The sequence below is a fragment of the Liolophura sinensis genome, chromosome 7, assembly GCF_032854445.1.
Source record: "Liolophura sinensis isolate JHLJ2023 chromosome 7, CUHK_Ljap_v2, whole genome shotgun sequence".
Lineage (NCBI taxonomy): Eukaryota > Metazoa > Mollusca > Polyplacophora > Chitonida > Chitonidae > Liolophura > Liolophura sinensis.
In genome coordinates, this window is record NC_088301.1 from 31,046,001 (window position 1) to 31,070,323 (window position 24,323).

A 24,323-nucleotide genomic window follows, 5' to 3' on the forward strand; every position below is an offset into this window, starting at 1 on the left:
TCTTAATTATAGATGACTAGCTTTCCCTTGGTAACTTTTGCTGAAGATTAGATTTTGTCTTCAAAATCCATGAAAGTTGTAAAATGATTAAGAAACAGCCATCTGCTGGCCTATAATAAATATAAAATTGCCAAGATGGAGATTTTTACAAGTCATATAAACTCAATACGTCTATATACATCAGTTGTAAACAGAGAGACAAAATATACAAATGCGTTACCTATGCACTGATCACAGTTGATCACACCAAAGAGAAGATCTAGTTAACAGTTATGATTCTGTGCACTATCAACACTGATTAATGCCATGCATGTCATGGCATGTTTAAACATACTGTTCAATGCTACAGGTCTATTATTCACCCTGAATGCATTTAAGAGAAATTCACTGCACAACAGCAAAATATACCTGTGAAGAGTTTAACAAATCACCTGCTGCATAGAATGTATGTGTATCACAAACAAAGAATATACATCATCACAACTGGGATCAAAATGGAATAGCTTGAAGTAGAAGCAGAAATTCAGAGGCTTATGTAGCTGTTGGTCTGATAATGATCTGATTAGTTTACTGATCTGGTCAGTTTACTGATCTGGTCAGTTTACTTATGTTTCATCACTATTGGCATTCATGCTGGACACCACATTCACCATTAAAATATGACCAGCTGTGTGCTTAAGTAGCACTGGAAACCCTTTATTTTCAGAAAACAATGCCACTGCCTCACAAAAATGATAACATTGACCACAGTCAGCACATACAGATGATTTCTGTTCTATGTACAAAAATATTTTCCATTCAGCTTGGTGCGATACGAACAATTCGTAAAAACAAAAAGATTTATTTCTTGTCAGTTGAATCAACTACGTGAATCAAATGAATTTGAATCAAATAATCTGGTGACCACACCAGCACATGCCTTCTGTAATTCTTTGGTTCTCTTAAATAATCAAAATAATCGAGTAAAATCACCTAGTGAAATACTGGAATTAAGAAGACCTTGAATGACTACTGTAAATTATGTACAATTATTTCCTAAATTTATGCATCCGATGAAGTATACAACAAATTACTAGATGCTAATAAACAATGTTAGGCTTCCTATCATTTTGCCAGATGACCGCCTGGGGGTAACAAACTGCAGTAAACCTCATGATTTAAGAACAACAGCTGGCTGTGAACTGGCTCATATACATACATGTACAAGTAGCATTACTTTGGTACATATCAAATACTTTTTGCAAACGAAACCACAGGACTAGAAAAGTTTAATGTCGAGATCAAACTCTTTCGTCATCAAAGGTAAAAACAGTCCTGCTGTGTCACGTTGACTTATGAAAAATGCTAGACAACCTTTGTAGACATTAATTTATCCATTACTTGTCTTACTATGTTTCAAAGGTACAAATGACACCTGTTTCCTGTAGAAACTTCCCAAGTTCACAAACCTTCCGCTCCTCAAATTTCTCCATCCTTTGTCTACTCTCTATTCAGACACCCATGTTGTAAAAAATGTGATGCTGCCGAACATGTTTGACTGGTCACATGATACAGTTGGACTTTTTTTATTACCTTTGGCAATAAAAGGGTTCGAACTTCAAACTCTGCTGTTTTCAAGCTGTTTTAATGACTCCAGCCAGGTAAACCTGATCAAAGTTCTAAAATCACCTCCCACAGTTCATAATGGAATTAGCATGATGAGAGGTGGTAAGTAAATAAGAAACAAAAAATACTGCAATTTTCATATGCCTGCACAGCCGTTGTGAATGTCGCAACACACAACTCACTGTAAAATGTTACCCCTCAAAATCTGGCAACTAAACCTGAGGAAGTGTAACACTGCTCCTGGATTTGTACACCTATATCACAGTAAGATCAGTTAAACACATCTTCTGACGGTGGCACGTAGGAAAAGCCCAGGAACGCCCCATCTGCCTCCCTCACACTCGCACTAACCAGCTTCTGGTCGGCAGACTTTCCCAATGAGGCTACAAACAAAATGTACTTATTTATCTCACTGAGGTCTAACGACATATGCACAAATTCTTCATTTACATGTCAGCTGTAGGAGTTATTGGTAGTGCAATTTTGCCATGACAACGCCTGGTACAGCCATAACTAAGGTTACCTATAGTGTCCTTATACCAGCCAGCTAAAAAAAAAAGGAATATTGTCTTGATGCTACTGTGATATTTATCCACAGCAGTATTATTTACAATGAATGGTGATAACAGGCTTTCCACAAGAAAACAGCCAAACAGAGGGCTGACTGACTGATTCGTTGTGTGTAATGCTGTGATAAAGACATTTTCACTTCTATAATGGCGGTCTGGTTTATGGACAAGAGGAAACCAGAGAGCCCAGAGTAATCCACAGGCCTTCGCCAGATAGATGAAAAACTCGCCTTGAAACCACCACAACAAGAGGCCACACTGGTCAAAGGTATGACAGTTGCAGCTAACCAGCCATTTATCTATCTGAACCAATGAGGCAGAGGGATGACATAAACTATATTAGAACTGTGTTTACTTATTATTAGGGTTACTCAGAACATGAATATATCATTCTGTGAGATTGGCTACAAGTCATAACCTTAAACAGGTGCAAATTCACAATGGCCTTAACAGGCCCAAGAAACTGAAATTGTCTTGTACTCAGGCCTCTTGTTAAACTAAACACATACTGAACTGCATTTCACAGCTAAAAATACTCGGCCATTGGTTACATAATCTTAAATCCTTTCAATACATGTAGCTACTATAGTATAGATCTCTGCAGGGAAGGCTTTATTCATTCATTGCTTGTACTTGTGTACTTACCTGGAACAGGTTCTCGCACAAACTCCGGATCAAAATGCTTCAAATCCAACTGGCCACTCTGTTACATAAAGACAACATTGTTACACTGATTCCACCTTTATCACACGTAAATATCAATGATCTTGTGTTGACTGTTACATGTAGCAGCAGGCTTCAAAAGACATTTACCTGCACATGCACCTGCTGATGGCTGCGAGTTTCCCCAGGGCTCTGCCCGGTTTCCACCCAACATAATGCTGGCTGCTGTCATATAAGTGAAATATTCTTGAGTACGGCGTTAAACACCAATCAAATAAATAAATAAATAAATAAACATAACAAGGTGTTCTTATTATGATAAGCTTACCACATCTGAATTATAAAGGTGCCCTATTATTATAAGCTTACCACATCTGAATTATAAAGAGGTGCTCTTATTACAAATAGCTTACCACATCTGAATTATAAAGATGTGCTCTTATAATAAGATTACCACATCTGAATTATAAAGAGGTGCTCTTATTATGATAAGCTTACCACATATGAATTATATGGAGGTGCTCTTATTACAAATAGCTTACCACATCTGAATTATAAAGAGGTGCTCTTATTATAAGCTTACCACATTGGGATTATAAAGAGGTGCTCTTATTAGGATATGCTTACCACATTAGGATTATAAAGACATGCTCTTGTTATGATATGCTTACCACATTGGGATTATAAAGAGGTGCTCTTATTATGATATGCTTACCACATTGGGATTATAAAGAGGTGCTCTTATTATGATATGCTTACCACATTGGGATTATAAAGAGGTGCTCTTATTATGATATGCTTACCACATTAGGATTATAAAGAGGTGCTCCTATTATGATATGCTTACCACATTGGGATTATAAAGAGGTGCTCTTATTATGATATGCTTACCACATTAGGATTATAAAGAGGTGCTCTTATTATGATATGCTTACCACATTGGGATTATAAAGAGGTGCTCTTATTATGATATGCTTACCACATTGGGATTATAAAGAGGTGCTCTTATTATGATATGCTTACCACATTGGGATTATAAAGACGTACTGCTTAACACATTAGAATTATAAAGACGTGCTCTTATTATGATATGCTTACCACATTGGGATTATATGGAGGATCCACTCGCTTATTGTCCAAATCATCCCAGTTGACATCAGCGAAAAACTCATGTGATCTGATTTCTTTAAAATCTGCTTTACATCCCAAACGTTTTTCCTTCTCCTTTTGCAAAAGCTGTAACGACAAACAAGAAGTATTAGTGTTGTTTCTGTGTTGAATGAATAAATCCATGTTCATGAGTCAAACTAAGGAAAATGATATTAAGTTTTGCCCTCTGACTTAGAAAGTGTATCCCATGATTCATTGCACTAATTGTGGGCCTGACTGACTGGGCGCCGCAGGAGAGAGCATTGGCAGTGGTCATGGGATTGTATGGACAGTTCCCAAATGTAACAAACTAGTTCACGCTTCACTGAGCAGTCAGCCTATGCTACTGCCACCAACAGTTCATGTTTTCCTCAGTTTTAATCATGATGAATTTAGTACATAAAGGTTTACTTCACAAAAGCTGCACCCTGATTGTTTCATTTGTTTTATGATCCCCATTTTATGATGAAAGAGAATTCAGAAAAACACTCTCTGGGGATTGATGAGCGTGATTACCCAGTACCTTTATACATTTGGGGTGGCATGTCAAATATGCATTAATATGCATGCAGAGCCCTTCATGTACAACAGAACTTAGAACCCAGCAAATCCTTACTTGCAAATTACCAGCAGATGCAGACTCAAACATTGTTCAAAGCGACAACTTACAATCACAGGGCTCAAAATCTCCATATGTTTATTATACCTGTTGATAACATGATTTTTGCTGAGGAAAGGCGAAAGAAATTAAATAAAATATGCACGCAGAATGGCATATTCCACTCTCGACAGACATTTCTCAGTGAAGTCCATTTGTAGTTGAAATACATGTGTACATATATCAGAATATGTGGGCTCAGAATAGACAACCATTCACAACATAATGCTGCAACGTCACTCGCATGTTAACCAAACATTGGTTTGCCATTTCAAAACCTGCAATTTACATTGTGAGTGAGTGAGTGCTTGGGGTTTAACGTCGTGCTCAACAATTTTTCAGTCATATGACGACAAAGGAATCCTTAGGGTGTATGTAATGTACCTCCTTGTTACAGGGCGGATTTCCACCGCTCTTTTATACAGTGCTGCTTCACTGAGACGACTTACCGAAGGCAAGTAAGCCGCCAAGCCCAAGCCATAATACTGATACAGGTCAACCAGTCGTTGCACTATCCCACTCATGCTGAACGCCAAGCCAAGAAGTTACAACTTAGGTCTTAGGTGTGACTCGACCTTGGATTGATCCTAGATCTACTGCTCCCGAAGCAGATGCTCTACCAGCTGTGCTATCTGGGCCGGGCAATTTACATTGTAATAATTGTACTGGCATGACCATGCATCTAGACATTGCTAGACATTGGAATTTACAGGTTTGTAATAGTCATTTCCTGACTTGATGCTTTCTTGGGTCTAATTCATGTATATAATTATAAATGGCTAGTTGGGAGATCTGCACAACTCTGTCAGTGACGATTAGGGACAATTAGGGACCATAGCTATGGTAATGAAACAGGCCCGGGGCTTATCACCCACTTCTGTCATCTTTCTGCTAATTCAGCCTGTACAAAAGTAAACAACAGTAACCAATAGGGGAAACTTTATGTCAGTTACCGTAATCTCTGGTATCAGATAAAAGTAAACACAAATCATTGACAACAATCAGCAAACATGTAGACTGAAATTAATAATTAAACTGTGTCAACGAAATCATGGTACCACACTTATTTAACATAAAAAAAGGTAAACATGACTTTTTCTATCTGTCTGTATCTTTTATTTGTAACAAGGGTGTGCGCCTATAGGTTTCCACTTAATCATTTTGTCAGTACAATCAAACCCTGGGACTAGATTCTTTGCAAGAATTTCAGACAAAACGGATTTCTCATTTTCTTGGAGAAAAACATACCCCTTCAAGAATCTGTCGAGCATTCACAGACACATTGGTTCTCAGTCGTAGAGGTTTATACAGGATGTTGTCATACATTTCTGCTGTGTCCCTGCTGTAGAATGGAGGCTGTTGACCAAAAGTGAAAGTAAACATCAATGTGCTAATCCAACATCAGACACAACAATACATGTTTGCTGACTAACTCAAGACTTGTAATTACATGTATATTCAAATCTATTGCTAAGTGAACATGGCATAATGGCTGACAACTAAAGAATGAAGCAATGGCTTTACATGGCTCAACACCATTTCTACAACATTACTGCTCTAACCTGGCATGACGACTAAACTGTGAACTTATATAAAGCTATACAAAGCTGACTCAGACTGACAACAATTGCACTCAGAGAAAGGCAAGTTTTGATAAAAATTAGTCTATAATTTTGTTTTTTTTTTGTTTTTTTGTTTGGTCAGCTATAAATTGTGTTTGGTTCACATAACTATAAAACTGAAGTCAAACATGCCATAGAAGCTACTCAACTGCCCAATCGGCCAACAGACGGAAAGATGCTACTGAAGTCAAGCAAATTATTAAAGAAACACAACTTTATTAAAAATTAATTGTCAATTTGTCAATAAAGACTAATACATCATAATTTATTACCAGCATTGCTTTTTTAATGTCTTATTCAATAATTTTTAACTTTTACGACAGTGGTCAAGGTTATGGACAGAGGACACTGAAGAGCTTGGAGTAAAACACCCTGCACCAGATACCTAACAAACCTCCTGACAAAGTTACAACCAAAGCAATGAGAACTGGAACTGAATACACAGGGAAAATCCTCTAAGGTGTAAGCATCAAGAGTATCATTTTAACATGCTAAACATAATAAATGAATCAAACTTCGCAAAAACTCTTAAGAGGCTCCTTAAGGTGGATGAATCGATCGGAATCAAGCAAAATGTGTCACCTGAAAAATGCTCAACTTCAGGTGAAATACGGTAGTCTAGTATTCTAGCAAATAGTGTTAAAATACTGTTTTCTCAATATGGATAATAGCGCTACACTGAAGCCCTCTGACACTTTGTGGCTGAATCCAGCTTTTAATGGCTTGACATCAGGAAATGTCAGCTACAGGTGAGGATTTGTAATTTAGTCACATCCACCAGCCATCACATTAGGAAAATTCTGGTTTACAGAAACACCAAATAAAGAATTACAGCACATATATGGTAAATGACCTAAAATTTCACCCCAAAAAGTCAATTATAGGGGCAAATAAATATCATTAAATACTTTTGCTGCTGAAACCAACAGACTATCATCTACCTCCCAAGTAAACCTCAACACACTTTTCCAGGATTAACAGAACTTCAGGAATCAGGCCAACTGTGCAACTTAGTCATAGGTGAAATTGTAGGTCATTTAGTGTAATCACAGCAAGCTATGATAATGTGCTGCACAGCCACTGAGCAATGATTTATTTATTTATTTATTTATTCATTTATTTACTTGATTGGTGTTTTACGCCTTACTCAAGAATACTTCACTTATAAGATGGCTGCCAGCATTATGGTAGGAAACCAGGCAGAGCCCGAGGGGAAACCCATGACCATCCGTAGGTTGATCGCAGACCTTCTCACATACAGCTGGAGAGGACTTCAGCCTGAGCAATGAAGTATTTAAGTATAGTAACAAACCAGGCCATATAGCATCTCATAGAGGACAGCTCCTAGACACCACCAATCCACTGTCTTATCATATGGCTGCTTCCTCAGGACTTCAGGGGCTAGGTACTGCAGAATAACAATGGCTAAATTGTAAAATGCATTCATGGTGACATAAGCTAAACAGAAGTTAGCATAATGCAAAGCAGAGAAACTTCGAAAAAAAACTGAAAAGTTGTATCCTAAAGATGACAAATTAAATTTTGTCAAAATATTGAAACGTTAAATACATGTGCTCAGAATTTGTTCACAGTATCTATACTTTTGCATTATGCTAAGCCTATTGGTGGATCAACACATCTGTAGCTAAACAAAGGTTGTGAGAATTCAACCATGTTACCATAGTGAGCAGCAAAGGAATTAAGTAATTTAAATATAGATGATAAAGTCAGAGCCATTCAAATCACTGTACAACAATGTACCCAACTATTTTTTTCATTTACTTATTTATTTCTTTTTTAAGGTCTGATGTGACATGAAAATCATTTAATCTAGAATAAAACATTTTGATCTTTTTTAACATCACCTTACTCAAAAATATTTCACTTATACGACGACGTCCAGCATTATGGTGTGCGGAAACTGGGCAGAACCCAGGGGAAATCCATGGCCATCTGCCGGTTGCTGGCAAACCTTCCCACGTAAGGCCAGAGAGAAAGCCTACATGAGCTAGACTTGAATTCACAACAACCGTACTGGTGGGTGGCTTTTGGGTCACTGTGCCTCGTTGAAGGTGTCATTTTCGTTATATAATGTTTACTTATTTATCTGATTGGTGTTTTACATTGTACTCAAGAATATGTACTCCATATGTTCATTATATAAAGAAAGAGGAAGGGGCTAACCAGACTCTAAGTCTTCTGTAATATCGCCAGCAACTCACCTAAAGTGCAACAGTAAAAAACTTTACTCTAAACTCACTCTAAAGTGCAAAACTTTAGCTCATTTAGCACAGATCGCTTTTTGCCTATGCTGGAAGTGTGCACCTGTGTTTTTACCTCAGGTGTTCCACAGAACGTGGAAGTTGTTCCCATTCCTTCTATCCCTTCTTTACACAGTCCAAAATCTGTCAGCACAACATGGCCCTGCAGCACAAGAATACGACAACATCATAATTTACATTCAGGAAGTAAAACACATACATATAAAAGCTGGACCCGTGGCCACAGTTCCACAGGGTAAACAAATACGTGTATATCTAGAGGTTACTGGAAAACTTGCTTACATAGTCCTATGCCCACTTCCATAAAACTTGATGAAATCACTTTTCTGTAACATTTCTTGCCAATGACAATGCCAGGCATTGTTAATTATCATATTACCGTTCTGTACATAAGATTTATGAACATTTGAAAAAAGCTGAATTTGAATTATTTATTTATTTGATTTGAGTTTTACGCCTTAGTCAAGAATACTTCACCTGTACGACATGAGCCAGCATTATGGTGGAGGAACTCCACAACAATCCACAGACTGCTGGCAAACCTTCCAAAGAGGAAGCCATGAGCTGGACTTGAACTCACTGCCGGGCTGATACCTTGGCATGATTGGTGAGAGACTCCTGGGTCATTATGCTGTGCTAGCATGCTAACCACTCGGCCACAGTGGGCCTACTCATTTCAAAATCATAGCAATTTCATTTCAATACACACTGCTTTAAGTTTAAGTGTGTAGGAAAACCAAGCCACAGGAAGCTGGATTCAACGTCTTAACTTCATTGGTCACAGGCTATATGACTTTCAGCAGAAGATATTGCCCTGTACTCCACAAAATATAACCAGCACCTACCTTTGAATCTAACAGTATGTTTTCTGGCTTTAGATCTCTGGAAAGAGCAAACACACATTTGATATAAACATCTATGTAAAATAGATGCTGTCATTGCAATTCTGAAAATTATGCCAGCAACAGATGTCACCTACAGGTATAAAACGTTGAAGACGTGAGAATAACAGCTTCGTCAAAGTCTACAAAACAGCAAAAATTACCTTAATTTTGTGAAAATTCACAAAAACCAACATAAAATGACACTTGCTCTGTTACGCGTCTGTAAATGGTAACTGAAGCCAAATACCAAATATCAATTCATCTGGCCATAATTCTGCCATAAACGATCAAAACCAAAATCCAGTTTGATCTGTAAATCATCCTGATGACATTATTAGTATCACGTTTCAATTCAATACAATGAACAGTTCTGTGACAAACTGCTTGAGGACTAACAGACTTGAGGTAAAGTTCAGGCACAAATTACGTCAAGTTGTTAAAATCTCTGACAGCTCTTCATATATATCCATGCATGAACTCAAGTTTTACTGTAAGTTCCATGGCAAACTTTATCATGTGTCATGTGATACAAATATACATTATTATACCTCAGGAGCTACTGTAATATATTGTCTGCCTGCAACTAATTCACTTTAGGCATCTAATATTTATTGGTAACTTTTAACTTTAGTATCGTTGGTCCGTAACAGGACAAACAAAGGCAGATACCCTGTACCTGTAGATGATGTTGAGGGAGTGCAGATAGCCCAGGGCACTAGCAATCTCAGCTGAATAGAACTTGGCCCTGGCTTCAGGGAAGTATCGCTCTCGTTGTAAATGAAAGAAAAGCTATCAAAAACAAAACACACAAACAGTTCTTCATATATGTTTACTTGTCTGTAGTTTAACAGTGTCTTAACATTATCTTAGTCTCACCACATCAGTGTCTTGTACAAATTTCCTTTCAGTACATACAAAAAATGAGAAGAAAACTTGCTATACTTGATATTTAAGTGATGTTTCTGTGCTTCTAAAAGCACTGTTGTTTGAAGTGTTTTTAAGGTAAGTGGACAAGCTCACTCCAAATTAAATTTCCAAAGCAACATTTCATGTTTCAAACAATCACTTGCAAATTGTCAATGAAAGGAACATAGTTTCATTATTTTGTACATACCAGTGCAAATATCTATGGGTATATTAAACCTGAACATAGATGCCCAATATTTTGGGGAAAAAAATATAAGAAAGTGGTATATGAACCATACTGTAAAGGCTAGTACTGGTAGAACTGGACAAAGGTTAGCTGTGTTAAGTAACCTTAGTCCAGTATGACTAAGTTTTTGCATTTATTTCATGTTTCATCGGACTGGTATTTCAGGCTGTACACAACAATATTTCACTTATATGCAGGCAGGCGGCAATATGGTGGGAGGAAACCGAGCAGAGCCTGGGGGTAACCCACAACCATCCCCAGGTTGCTGAAGGTTGCTGATGAGAGGCCCCTAGGTCATTGAGGTTCTAGAGTAAGCCAAGGAGGTTTTCCACTGTTTATCAAAAAAATCAGGCACCTATTTTCAGGCTTGGTTAAAAAAAGCTTGGTTCTAAAAGCTTTCTTTACTGACTTCACTTTCTAATGTGTTGTTCTTACTAAGTTATGTAGTTATATGTACATACATGTAGGTATAAAATCGAAGACAGTTCCAAATGATCTGTACAAACATGTGCTAATACACTTGTGCAAAATTATCAATCTACACATCAATTACCTCACCACCATTCACATAATCCAGAACAAAATACAGTTTGTCTGGGGTCTGGAAGGAGAAATGCAGGCCAACTAGGAAGGGGTGTTTGATGTTTTTGAGCAGGACATTCCTCTCTGCCATGATGTGTTTTGCTTCATTTCTCTTCATAATCGCCTGTTTCTGTAGAACCTTCACTGCATAAATTTTGCCCTCCACTTTGTGACGTGCTAGCAAAACGTGTAAGAGAAAGCACACAATCAGTCCCTGTTAAAAACAATTACTGAACTATGTTTATTTATTAATTTACACCAGCCCATTGGTGTTTTACACGATACATGATATTTTTTTAATTTCTGTGACTGTGGTCAAGTTTGTCTGAAGTAAACCACTGCTCATTCAAAATATTAGAGGAGAGCCAAGCCAAAAGGCGATATATCTCCTTGATACATTTGGGTAACAGCATAGTAATGCCTCACAATCTGCTAAATTCCACTACAAAGTATCTGGCTTCATTCTGATTAAACGTCTCTGTCCACAGGCTGTACATTAGCAATAGGTGAACATCCTTCCTTTACACCATGAAAACACACATTTGAAAACGCAAGCTTTTCTGGACCAGGGGTTGTTTAAAAGCGTATTAGCTAATACTGATATTAAGTCAATTTACATATTTATGATTTTAATAAAACCCAGGAACCAACATAAGTTTAGCTGGCAGGGTGTCTCAGGCTCTTTTAGATGTCCTGTTCTAACAAAATTAACATGGGAGAGATAGGGTGAAAACAGGCAAAAATTAGAAATGAGATGGCCTTATTTTAAATTCTGGCTATATCTACGGGAACCAATTAATTTGTACAGAGACCAAATGAAGTAGCAGTACATTATCTGCCTGATTTAACATACTGTTACACAATTGTTTTTGGCCCAAAGTACAAAACTGAAGAACTGGCTTAAAGATAAAGCCGATATTGAGTCTTAATACTGTTTTGCACAACCAGGCACTGGATACTATTTACTGCCATAACAGATTGATTCATGTAATTCAATTCAGAACAAGCGTATGTGAAGACCCATTACCATGATGGAATGGAAGCTGGCCATTAGATGCTATGAAGTATAGGAAATACTCATCTTTCCAAAACTGCCTTTTCCGATGACTTTGAGAAATTCAAAATGGCTAGGTTTCACACTGAAAGTTAAACAATAACAAAGTATATGTATCACATTCAAAAAACACCCACAAAATGCAGAAAACAGGCACAAAAATTAGTGGGAATGTCACACAAACCAGAAGAAATCTGATCAATGGTAAAAGATCAAGTCATCTTTTATGATTTTCTTGCAGAGCTTAAACTAAAGGTTCCTTACCTTCTAAAACAAGATCACCTGACTGAATGACTATGGCTTAACTCAACATAGGCAACATTTCAGCCACATTGAGGTGACAAGATCACTTGAACATGGTATATAAGATGTCAGTACCTAGATTGTAGAAAATTTTCCAGCTATACATGAGATGTATAGAAAAACAGATGTTGAAGAGACCGTCATATGTTGCCTGGATACATACAATATGTTTTTCTATTTATTAGGGGTCTACACAGGTAGTCCTGCAGGACACCTATTGTTTTCGTACAGGTTATTATTATTATTAGGGGTCCACATAGGTAGTCCTGCAGGACACCCACTGTTTTTGTTCAGATTATTATTATTATTAGGGGTCCACATAGGTAGTCCTGCAGGACACCCACTGTTTTTGTTCAGATTATTATTATTATTAGGGGTCCACATAGGTAGTCCTGCAGGGCACCTACTGTTTTTGTTCAGATTATTATTATTATTAGGGGTCCACATAGGTAGTCCTACAGGACACCTACTGTTTTTGTTCAAGTTATTATTATTATTAGGGGTCCACATAGAAAGTCCTGCAGGACACCCACTGTTTTTGTTCAGATTATTATTATTATTAGGGGTCCACATAGGTAGTCCTGCAGGGCACCCACTGTTTTTTGTTCAGATTATTATTATTATTAGGGGTCCACATAGGTAGTCCTGCAGGACACCTACTGTTTTTGTTCAGATTACTATTATTATTAGGGGTCCACATAGGTAGTCCTGCAGGACACCTACTGTTTTTGTTCAGATTATTATCATTATTAGGGGTCCACATAGGTAGTCCTGCAGGACACCTACTGTTTTTGTTCAGATTATTATTATTATTAGGGGTCCACATAGGTAGTCCTTCAGGACACCCACTGTTTTTGTTCAGATTATTATTATTATTAGGGGTCCACATAGGTAGTCCTGCAGGACACCTATTGTTTTTGTTCAGATTATTATTATTATTAGGGGTCCACATAGGTAGTCCTGCAGGACACCTACTGTTTCTGTTCAGATTATTATTATTATTAGGGGTCCACATAGGTAGTCCTGCAGGGCACCTACTGTTTCTGTTCAGATTATTATTATTATTAGGGGTCCACATAGGTAGTCCTGCAGGACACCTACTGTTTTTGTTCGGGTTATTATTATTATTATTCCACCAATTTTGTAAGCAGCATACAGCTTAGACCGTTTGATTGACTGACTTGAAATTTGGCAGTAAAATGCCATAATATCTTAAGTTGTGCACTACAGAGCCTGATTTAGATTTTAGCCATATTAGATTTTATAAGTTATTGTTTACACATCTTCTTCTCAAGAGCCACTGAAACGATTGTTCTGAAATTTGATACTCAGGTAGACTGTTGGTATTTACAGTAAGTTTGCAAACAATGGTTGACTTCCAGTAAAAACTGTGGAAGCTTGCCAACGTGACATCACAAGTAGTTTAGAAATTTCAATTTTTTAAAATGTCAGCTGGTGTATTTTGAGCGACTGATTCCGAATCTGCTTTTATTTTTTGTCTTTCTTTGTAACTTTTTGAGATTTAGTCAAAAAACTAAAATTCAGTTATGCAATTTCGTAGTACGCCAACGCATTTGAGCTACGATCAGTAGTTTTCTCGCAAGAAGCGTTTAAATAACAACACCGTTTTTTCCAGAAAGAGATGTTCATCCTATTGCTTTAACATGGAGTTAGATGGGAACTGGACTGGGTTTATAGTATTTGAACTAATACTTTCTGTTGCACTGTCCATGATTACATGTGATCACGTATAGCTATGCTTTGTAGCTCTTATAGCTATTTGATGGCATAGACTGATAACTACAACAACAAATGACGTGGACCCTGGCCAAAACTGCTTTGCAGTTCTAGTTTGATTATTGTTGTTCCAATGCTTCCAAGGGCCCTTGCAACTACTTCTCATCAGATAGACAATCACTTCTCCACAACACTCCCATCCCTTCAGGTCGGTTCCAAACTCTCATGAGCTTTGGACATGAGCTTTCTTTAGCCATTCCCTATGTTTGGTTCTCAAAGAATAAAATAATACATTTAAATGGCATATCTTTAACGTCAATTGTATAATAAAAATACAACCCTTTGTGTATTAAAATGCCATCATTCAGACAGTTTTATTACTGTGAAGATGCCATTTTCATCATTTGAAGCAAAGCTTACGAACTTCTCTTGTACTGTAGCTCTTAGATGTGTAATGTAGCCACATTTCATTGATGGCAAACATCCTTTGCAAAGTTCTGGGAGCAATGAAAAACGAAATCTGACAAACCTTGTTTTCTCACTAGGTCCTAGATTCACAGGATTAGCATCACTGTCATCCTGTAGAATATAAGTGTACACATTACACAAATTATTCAAACTGTTCACTTATCTTATTCTTTGTTAAGGTCAAACTCAACAATGTTTATACGAAACAAACGAAGGTGATCAGAATAAACAGGTGGGGGAAACCAGAGCAACTAAGGCAAAACCGCTGACCTTTGGCAAGTTACTGACAAAATTTCCCAAGGGTGTTGTACCGTTATGCAGATCATGGCTCAGTTTCACAAAGATGTTCAACATGTACCATAACTGCACATACAAGACAATGGTGTGTTAATGGTGACATACAAAATATATCGTACGACAAATGTACAATAAAAAAAATGTTGTGTGCCACTTCGTGAAACTGAACCTTTATCTGTGGGAACAAGTGGTCTTCAATGAACATTAGAATGTGAGCGGCCGTACAAGCATTCTCAACTATTTATTGTCACAAAGGCCCCATACCCACTGAGACCAGGAGACTCTACCAATTCCCCACTTTAACCAGCAGCTCACGTGTCCTAGAAATTGAAAGGCCTGCACCTTAACCAGTCGGCCACAGAGCACTCCCCGCCCTGCATTTACATGATTAATCGTTTGAGGACATTAACCTTCTTGCTATTTGTTCATTATGATAAGCCTGTTTGATACTCGGTTCCCAGTTAGCATGCACCTTATCCACTGGGCCATGGCCCACTCCCCACCCTCCATTTACATGTAACATGATTAATCGCTTCAGGACACTAACCTTCATGCGATGTGTTGAATATGATAAGCCTGTTTGATACTCGGTTCCCAGTTAGCATGCACCTTATCCACTGGGCCACGGCCCACTCCCCACCCTCCATTTACATGTAACATGATTAATCGCTTCTGGACACTAACCTTCATACGATGTGTTGAATATGATAAGCCTGTTTGATACTCGGTTCCCAGTTAGCATGCACCTTATCCACTGGGCCACGGCCCACTCCCCACCCTCCATTTACATGTAACATGATTAATCGCTTCTGGACACTAACCTTCATAAGATGTGTTGAATATGATAAGCCTGTTTGATACTCGGTTCCCAGTTAGCATGCACCTTATCCACTGGGCCATGGCCCACTCCCCACCCTCCATCTAAATGTAACATGATTAATCGCTTCAGGACACTAACCTTCCTGTGATGTTTTGATTATGATAAGCCTGTTTGATACTCGGTTCCCAGTTAGCATGCACCTTATCCACTGGGCCATGGCCCACTCCCCACCCTCCATCTAAATGTAACATGATTAATCGCTTCAGGACACTAACCTTCCTGTGATGTTTTGATTATGATAAGCCTGTTTGATACTCGGTTCCCAGTTAGCATGCACCTTATCCACTGGGCCATGGCCCACTCCCCACCCTCCATCTAAATGTAACATGATTAATCGCTTCAGGACACTAACCTTCCTGTGATGTGTTGATTATGATAAGCTTGTTTGATACTCGGTTCCCAGTTAGCATGCACCTTATCCACTGGGCCACGGCGAACTCCCCACCCTCCATCTAAATGTAACATGATTAATCGCTTCAGGACACTAACCTTCCTGTGATGTGTTGATTATGATAAGCCTGTTTGATACTCGGTTCCCAGTTAGCATGCACCTTATCCACTGGGCCACGGCCCACTCCCCACCCTCCATCTAAATGTAACATGATTAATCGCTTCAGGACACTAACCTTCCTGTGATGTTTTGATTATGATAAGTCTGTTTGATACTCGGTTCCCAGTTAGCATGCACCTTATCCACTGGGCCACGGCCCACTCCCCACCCTCCATCTAAATGTAACATGATTAATCGCTTCAGGACACTAACCTTCCTGTGATGTGTTGATTATGATAAGTCTGTTTGATACTCGGTTCCCAGTTAGCATGCACCTTATCCACTGGGCCACGGCGAACTCCCCACCCTCCATCTAAATGTAACATGATTAATCGCTTCAGGACACTAACCTTCCTGTGATGTGTTCATTATGATAAGCCTGTTTGATACTCGGTTCCCAGTTAGCATGCACCTTATCCACTGGGCCACGGCGAACTCCCCACCCTCCATCTAAATGTAACATGATTAATCGCTTCAGGACACTAACCTTCCTGTGATGTGTTCATTATGATAAGCCTGTTTGATACTCGGTTCCCAGTTAGCATGCACCTTATCCACTGGGCCACGGCCCACTCCCCACCCTCCATTTACATATAACATGATTAATCGCTTCAGGACACTAACCTTCCTGTGATGTGTTGATTATGATAAGTCTGTTTGATACTCGGTTCCCAGTTAGCATGCACCTTATCCACTGGGCCACGGCCCACTCCCCACCCTCCATCTAAATGTAACATGATTAATCGCTTCAGGACACTAACCTTCCTGTGATGTGTTGATTATGATAAGTCTGTTTGATACTCGGTTCCCAGTTAGCATGCACCTTATCCACTGGGCCACGGCGAACTCCCCACCCTCCATTTACATGTAACATGATTAATCGCTTCAGGACACTAACCTTCCTGTGATGTGTTGATTATGATAAGTCTGTTTGATACTCGGTTCCCAGTTAGCATGCACCTTATCCACTGGGCCACGGCGAACTCCCCACCCTCCATCTAAATGTAACATGATTAATCGCTTCAGGACACTAACCTTCCTGTGATGTGTTGATTATGATAAGTCTGTTTGATACTCGGTTCCCAGTTAGCATGCACCTTATCCACTGGGCCACGGCGAACTCCCCACCCTCCATCTAAATGTAACATGATTAATCGCTTCAGGACACTAACCTTCCTGTGATGTGTTCATTATGATAAGCCTGTTTGATACTCGGTTCCCAGTTAGCATGCACCTTATCCACTGGGCCACGGCCCACTCCCCACCCTCCATCTAAATGTAACATGATTAATCGCTTCAGGACACTAACCTTCCTGTGATGTGTTGATTATGATAAGTCTGTTTGATACTCGGTTCCCAGTTAGCATGCACCTTATCCACTGGGCCACGGCGAACTCCCCACCCTCCATTCACATGTAACATGATTAATCGCTTCAGGACACTAACCTTCCTGTGATGTGTTGATTATGATAAGTCTGTTTGATACTCGGTTCCCAGTTAGCATGCACCTTATCCACTGGGCCACGGCGAACTCCCCACCCTCCATTTACATGTAACATGATTAATCGCTTCAGGACACTAACCTTCCTGTGATGTGTTGATTATGATAAGTCTGTTTGATACTCGGTTCCCAGTTAGCATGCACCTTATCCACTGGGCCATGGCCCACTCCCCACCCTCCATTTACATGTAACATGATTAATCGCTTCAGGACACTAACCTTCCTGTGATGTGTTGATTATGATAAGTCTGTTTGATACTCGGTTCCCAGTTAGCATGCACCTTATCCACTGGGCCATGGCCCACTCCCCACCCTCCATTTACATGTAACATGATTAATCGCTTCAGGACACTAACCTTCCTGTGATGTGTTGATTATGATAAGTCTGTTTGATACTCGGTTCCCAGTTAGCATGCACCTTATCCACTGGGCCACGGCGAACTCCCCACCCTCCATTTACATGTAACATGATTAATCGCTTCAGGACACTAACCTTCCTGTGATGTGTTGATTATGATAAGCCTGTTTGATACTCGGTTCCCAGTTAGCATGCACCTTATCCACTGGGCCACGGCCCACTCCCCACCCTCCATTTACATATAACATGATTAATCGCTTCAGGACACTAACCTTCCTGTGATGTGTTCATTATGATAAGCCTGTTTGATACTCGGTTCCCAGTTAGCATGCACCTTATCCACTGGGCCATGGCCCACTCCCCACCCTCCATCTAAATGTAACATGATTAATCGCTTCAGGACACTAACCTTCCTGTGATGTGTTGATTATGATAAGCCTGTTTGATACTCGGTTCCCAGTTAGCATGCACCTTATCCACTGGGCCACGGCGAACTCCCCACCCTCCATCTAAATGTAACATGATTAATCGCTTCAGGACACTAACCTTCCTGTGATGTTTTGATTATGATAAGCCTGTTTGATACTCGGTTCCCAGTTAGCATGCACCTTATCCACTGGGCCACGGCCCACTCCCCACCCTCCATTTACATGTAACATGATTTAATCGCTTGAGGACATTAACCTTCATGCGATGTGTTGATTCTGATATGTCTGTTTGATACTCAATTCCTAAACTTTAACATAAAATCTCCCACTTACCTGATTGGACTCTGAGCGGAAATCGTCTAAAGTTTCACTGTCATCGCTTCCTTGAGTATTTTTCCTGTTGTTTAAAGACAAGAAGGCTTGGACATCTGCACTAAAACAGGAAAACATGATCATCAGTAACATTTTTCCAGTGGTTGTATCTTTAATGCATTCACATACCTCTTCAAACTAATAAAGAAAAATAATCTCCATGTTTTAGGACACAACTTGATATCAGTTCTTGATAATTTTGGAATTCAAAACTCCATTTTCTGTATTAAACCTTGTAAGTTTTCTTTAATACCTAGTAAAATATTCAGATTAGAAAAATTTAAATGAATGACATGGCAAAAGAACAGTCAGTTTAGAAATTCCCATGTTGAATTTGAATTCCCATGCCATATATTTCACAAGTCCATGTATGTGCAGTATTGTTGTATCATGTTATCATGTCTATTCTGAAAGGCTAAGTAGATCCTACAGTATAATGTCTCTGTCTCAAATGTCTCAACTTATTGTAAATCCTTGAACCTTTTAGCAGGTTTGCAAGGTGTTTACTCAAGCATATTTTGAAGGCATTATCCTGTGTAGACTAATAAAACTATACCTTCTGTCCACCCCTGAAATTGGCCAATCCATCCAAACATTAAAGTGAAAAGGTGCATAAACCACACAGAAAGTTACCCTTTAATATGCGAAAGGTTGAGGAATTACAGTACCAAAAACATCCAACCTTTAGTTGTCATTCTTTTCATCGGCCCCTTTCCACTTTATAGGAAACAAGCTGCTACGTTTTGATAAAAAAAAGGTATGAACTGTTGGCCTTCTCAAAACAATTCACCACAAATACATTTCTATGTCTGGTTTATACACTCTAAGGAAACAGTAATTATTCATGTCCCTATTCATTTGGCACCCCTATTTCCATGATCACACATCATTCTCTGTATACATGATCACATACCTTTCCCTGAGTTGGGGATGACTTATAAGTTTCTGAATGAACTCATCAAGTCCCTCTCTCCTATGTCGTATAAAATCAGGGTCCAGATTTCCAAAAATCTTCTTGCCAGGGAGTTTTAAATTAGCATCTGGGTAAAGCTTTTTGACCTATAAGAATAAAAAATATAAAATATTAACTGTTGCTGTGAGAATTATCCAGAAGTCCAAGACAGGGGTTAACCTAGGTTCATGGTGTCACAATTTTTTGGACATTTTACGTTATATTCACGTTTATGACACATTTATGTTTTAAAATGTACAAGTAGAAATAAGCTTTTCAGACTTCATCTTAGGTGGGGGTGGGCATAAAGACAGCTTCAAACGTAAGGCTTCGTCAGCTTTACCAGCACATTTTATTAAAAAAAAATTCTTTTAAAATGTTTTTATAGTACACTGAAAAATGAAAAAAAAAATATATACCAACCCGTAGAACATGTTTTTTTCACAATGCTATCTGTTCCTTTTAAAGGGTAAGAGTGTGTTACTTTTTTGTCAAGACCCCAGAGCCTCCAAGGCTTACATATATGATAGACCCCTGGTCTGTGGGTGAAACACCTAAGGATTCCATTTTGGGTAACACAATGACCCACAGCATCTCCTCACCAGTCCAATTTTTTTCAGATTTTTTCTTAGGAGTGTTGAAAGGCATTCAAATATCTGAATACTACGGTGGGCTTTATGAACCATACAAACAGTATCTAGGAACTCTGACGTCACATCACCCTTTTTTTCTGATATTCACCAGAAGGAAGGAATTTTTTTGGAACATTATTTCAGTAATTTTTTACTCTTAGGTAAAAAGAGTTATTCCAGCATTCAGTGTTGTGATTAGAGTTTGATAAACTTCTTGTGACGCTAAGGGTTCCTAATCTCTGATACTATGGTCCATAAAGCCCACCTTAGAACTCAAATGTTTGAGCACTGCAAAAGCTTGTTGCAGAAGCATAAAAATACATGCAAGGTAAAGCAATTTAAAAAAATGTTCTGAGGGTGTAACTCTACTGATCCTCCAACAAAGATGCATACATGTACCTTCAAATTTTCATTAGGAAAATCCCTAAAAGCTTTTGTTTCACTTAGTGTTAATTTCATTGAAAGCCCTATCTTTGTTATTAACCTGGAATAAAAAAGATAATTAGGTACTGACCTACCCCATTTTTTCCAATACGGCTGCATCATGCCCAGCAAAGAATATTTTAATTACAGACTAATACATGTGTATATTTTCTATTCCTTCGTTAGCCGTCACCCTGTCATATTTCATTTCCATACCTTTTCATACAATGAGTGAAATTCATTGTACCTCCGGAAAATGAACCAGTCTTTGTCTCCTGAATTCACCACAACTTTATAAACCTGCAAAAACAAGAAAATAGTCAAAAATAATCCTCCACGGCTTCATACATGTACAGTTTAATGCCTTAGTAAATGAAACAATTGATACTGTTGTAGGTTTAAACCCTTTTCCAACCGAGACACAAATTCTATATCAAACCTTTTGAATTCCAATGCCATATATTTCATAAGTCCATATATGTGCAGTCTTGTTGTATTCTCATTAAAAGTCTTACAATTTGCAGGAGTGCATATGGTAAATTGGATATTAGACTGGTCAATCTGGGAATACCAGATCCACAACAGACACTAAATTTTGTTAGCTCATTAATTATACCAAGAAAGTAATGTCCCTTTGTTCTGTCACATGATTGGACAACTTTAAGACAAGAGAAAAGGTCATCAGAATAATCATTGAAAACTAGATGTAATAAGATGTGCACTAATTTTGCATTTTTGAGATTTTTGTTTATTGGGAAATGTGCATGTTAAATGTTCATGTTGTAAGATCAATATATAGGCCATAGCGGTTTTCCACGGTCTTTTACATGCATGTTATTTTCTTCTCCTTTTCTTTCATTACATTTATTTATTTGATTCATGTTATATGCCTTACTCAAGAATGTTTCACTTATATGACAGCAGCTAGCATTATGGTGGGAGGAAACTGAGAAGAGCCCAGGGGAAGCCCACAAACGTCCCCAGGTTGCTAGTAAACCTTCTCTCTGGATGTTTCACCCTGAACATAGGTACATGTATACATGTACATCTATCTATATAGACAAATCTCATCTTGAAAAAGAGTGCCAATGCCATCAGTTACTGGCATGGTTCATTGTTATAAACATGTAAATGGGTAAATAATCTATGTACAAACAAATGCCAGATTTCATATATGCCGTGTTATATTCATTTAATTATATTACTGAGGTTTACTGTCGTTCTGAGTAATATTTCACTTATGAGACGAATCAGGTTTTATAAGAAACCAGACTGGAGAAAATCCCCCTCTCCTTCCCCAGTTACCTGACTTTTACACCTCCTGACTTAAACAGTAGCCAAAGTTGATTTCTATTATTATACAGGTGACCTGATACTCACAACAAACTTCTTATCTTTTTCCCACGTCTGTGTGTCAGATATACTGACGCTTGTTGCTTTTTGCTGTTCAGTTCCTGTTGGGTTATTTTCTGTCATTATTGATGTCTGTTTTCAGAGAAAAAGTATCATTTCCCCACCGTTACCACAACAGATGAAACCTGCAATGGCAGAAATTCACACTGGTTCTTAAATAAAACATATTTGCACTATACTTATTTATTTAGTGTTTTTTTCTTTAACGAAATGCAGACATGTCAATGCATCTGTCAGGGAAACCACAGTGTCTGGAATAAACCAATGACCTTTACCAGACACAGGTACTTGACAAATGGCTGGGTCTAGAACAAAGCTTCGGATGACTATGACAGCAAATGGCTCTCTGTACATAATATTTTGAACATTTTGGGCAGATTTGGAAGTCCAACAGTCTTCAGGGATAAGTGAATATACCCTAGCAGTACTATTCTCTGTAGCATACAATGGATATATTGTAATAATTTAGCATTTGTTGGAAGAATACTCTTAGCAGGTGCAATTCAAGTATCTAGTGTTGATGTCACATACACATCGAGTCGGCATTTCAGGAGTCCTGCGAGTTCACGCAGATATGGGAGCTCTTGCAAACCAACACAGCTGAAAGGAGAGATTTTACGGTACCGGTACTTGGTAGACTGAATACATATCGCACATAGGTGGGTCTGTTGGCATAATGGTGGTGTTAGCAGCTGCCATGAAATCAAGCCTTTTAGCGATTTTCGTGAGAGCCCCACCCTGTCCAGTCTCAACTTGTGTGAACTCACAAGATTCCAGAAAATGAAATGCCGACTTGGCTTATTTGAAACATGCGCCCGCTGGTGTATTGAGTCCCACCATAAGACATTTGATCAAGTGCAGTCTTCTATCTTCAATGCCACAGTTCTACATGCTTGTATCTCCATGCTTCTGCTAAAAAGTCAAAAAATTACCTAAATAATTCACACTTCAACACGATCCCACAACCCCACCGCCCCCTTACACGTTTATGTACCTCTCCTTCCACATTTTTTTTTTTTTTTGTTTTGTTCTCACACGTTATCTTTCATCTTTCCGCCCTTTCGGAACTCGATGTTGACTCGACATTTGTTAAAACTGCCAGTAATAACATACGACATTCCTCGAAACCAAAGGTAAATAAAGCTATAAACTTATTTAAGTGACACTTACTTTCTCTACTCTGGAAAACTGGAGTGCAACCAGGTGACACGTTTAAAAACATACGCCTACACTAAAACTAATACAGGTTGACTTATGACTTCTTAAACAAGTTTACAATCGTATGGGGATTAATGGAGTAATCTTATTTCTACTTAATGACAAGATAATGCTTCAATTATTCAAATTATTTCTACAAATCCGTGCTTGGCTCTCTTTGAGTATCTACTATCAAAGGGGGTCACCTGGTGAGTAAGATCTAACAGGGAGAATCATGTGTGAATTATAGACCAAAATTGACCGACAGGTGGCGCTCTGAGACATAAATCACAGCCAAGCTGTGGCCTGACCAGTTACTGGCATCTTTACAACAGCAATAAATCTAAAGATGGTGTATTAAGATTAAAGAAATTAAAAGCTTATTTTCGGATATGTCTTTTTTTATGGATTTTTCGGCACTGTTATATGAACAGCAGCAAGAAACTAAACTGGGACAGGCAGAGGCTTTTTGAACAAGGTTTACCTGCTTGTAAAGTTTCTCAGCTTATCCCCTTGAACAGCAGCCGTCCACGGTGGTATTACACTGAGCTGCGCACGTGTAAGATTAGGCCTACATATATTTCCGGTCAG

The 24,323-nt window shown here is 38.6% G+C and overlaps 1 protein-coding gene across 3 annotated transcripts; it reads right to left on the reverse strand.

The window, feature by feature from the left end:
• Window positions 1–1,618: 1,618 nt before the first annotated feature.
• On the reverse strand, window positions 1,619–23,915 carry LOC135469643 (serine/threonine-protein kinase Sgk1-like). 3 transcript variants are annotated; one of them, XM_064748175.1, is made up of 16 exons: window positions 23,706–23,915; window positions 22,503–22,660; window positions 21,339–21,422; window positions 20,029–20,174; window positions 19,077–19,176; window positions 14,791–14,840; window positions 12,249–12,306; window positions 11,139–11,354; window positions 10,109–10,221; window positions 9,394–9,430; window positions 8,604–8,690; window positions 7,579–7,674; window positions 5,893–6,000; window positions 3,936–4,073; window positions 2,820–2,877; window positions 1,619–1,988 (listed from the first exon to the last, which is right to left on the reverse strand). In XM_064748175.1, the coding sequence occupies exons 2-16, from the start codon at window positions 22,596–22,598 to the stop codon at window positions 1,876–1,878; spliced, it is 1,500 nt and encodes a 499-aa protein (XP_064604245.1). In that variant the 5' UTR covers window positions 22,599–22,660; window positions 23,706–23,915; the 3' UTR covers window positions 1,619–1,875. The 3 variants fall into 3 exon arrangements, with proteins under 3 accessions (XP_064604245.1, XP_064604246.1, XP_064604248.1); XM_064748176.1 differs by lacking the exon at window positions 5,893–6,000; XM_064748178.1 differs by lacking the exons at window positions 21,339–21,422; window positions 22,503–22,660; window positions 23,706–23,915 and having other exon boundaries at window positions 19,077–19,171; window positions 20,029–20,033.
• Between the last annotated feature and the right edge of the window lie 408 nt (window positions 23,916–24,323).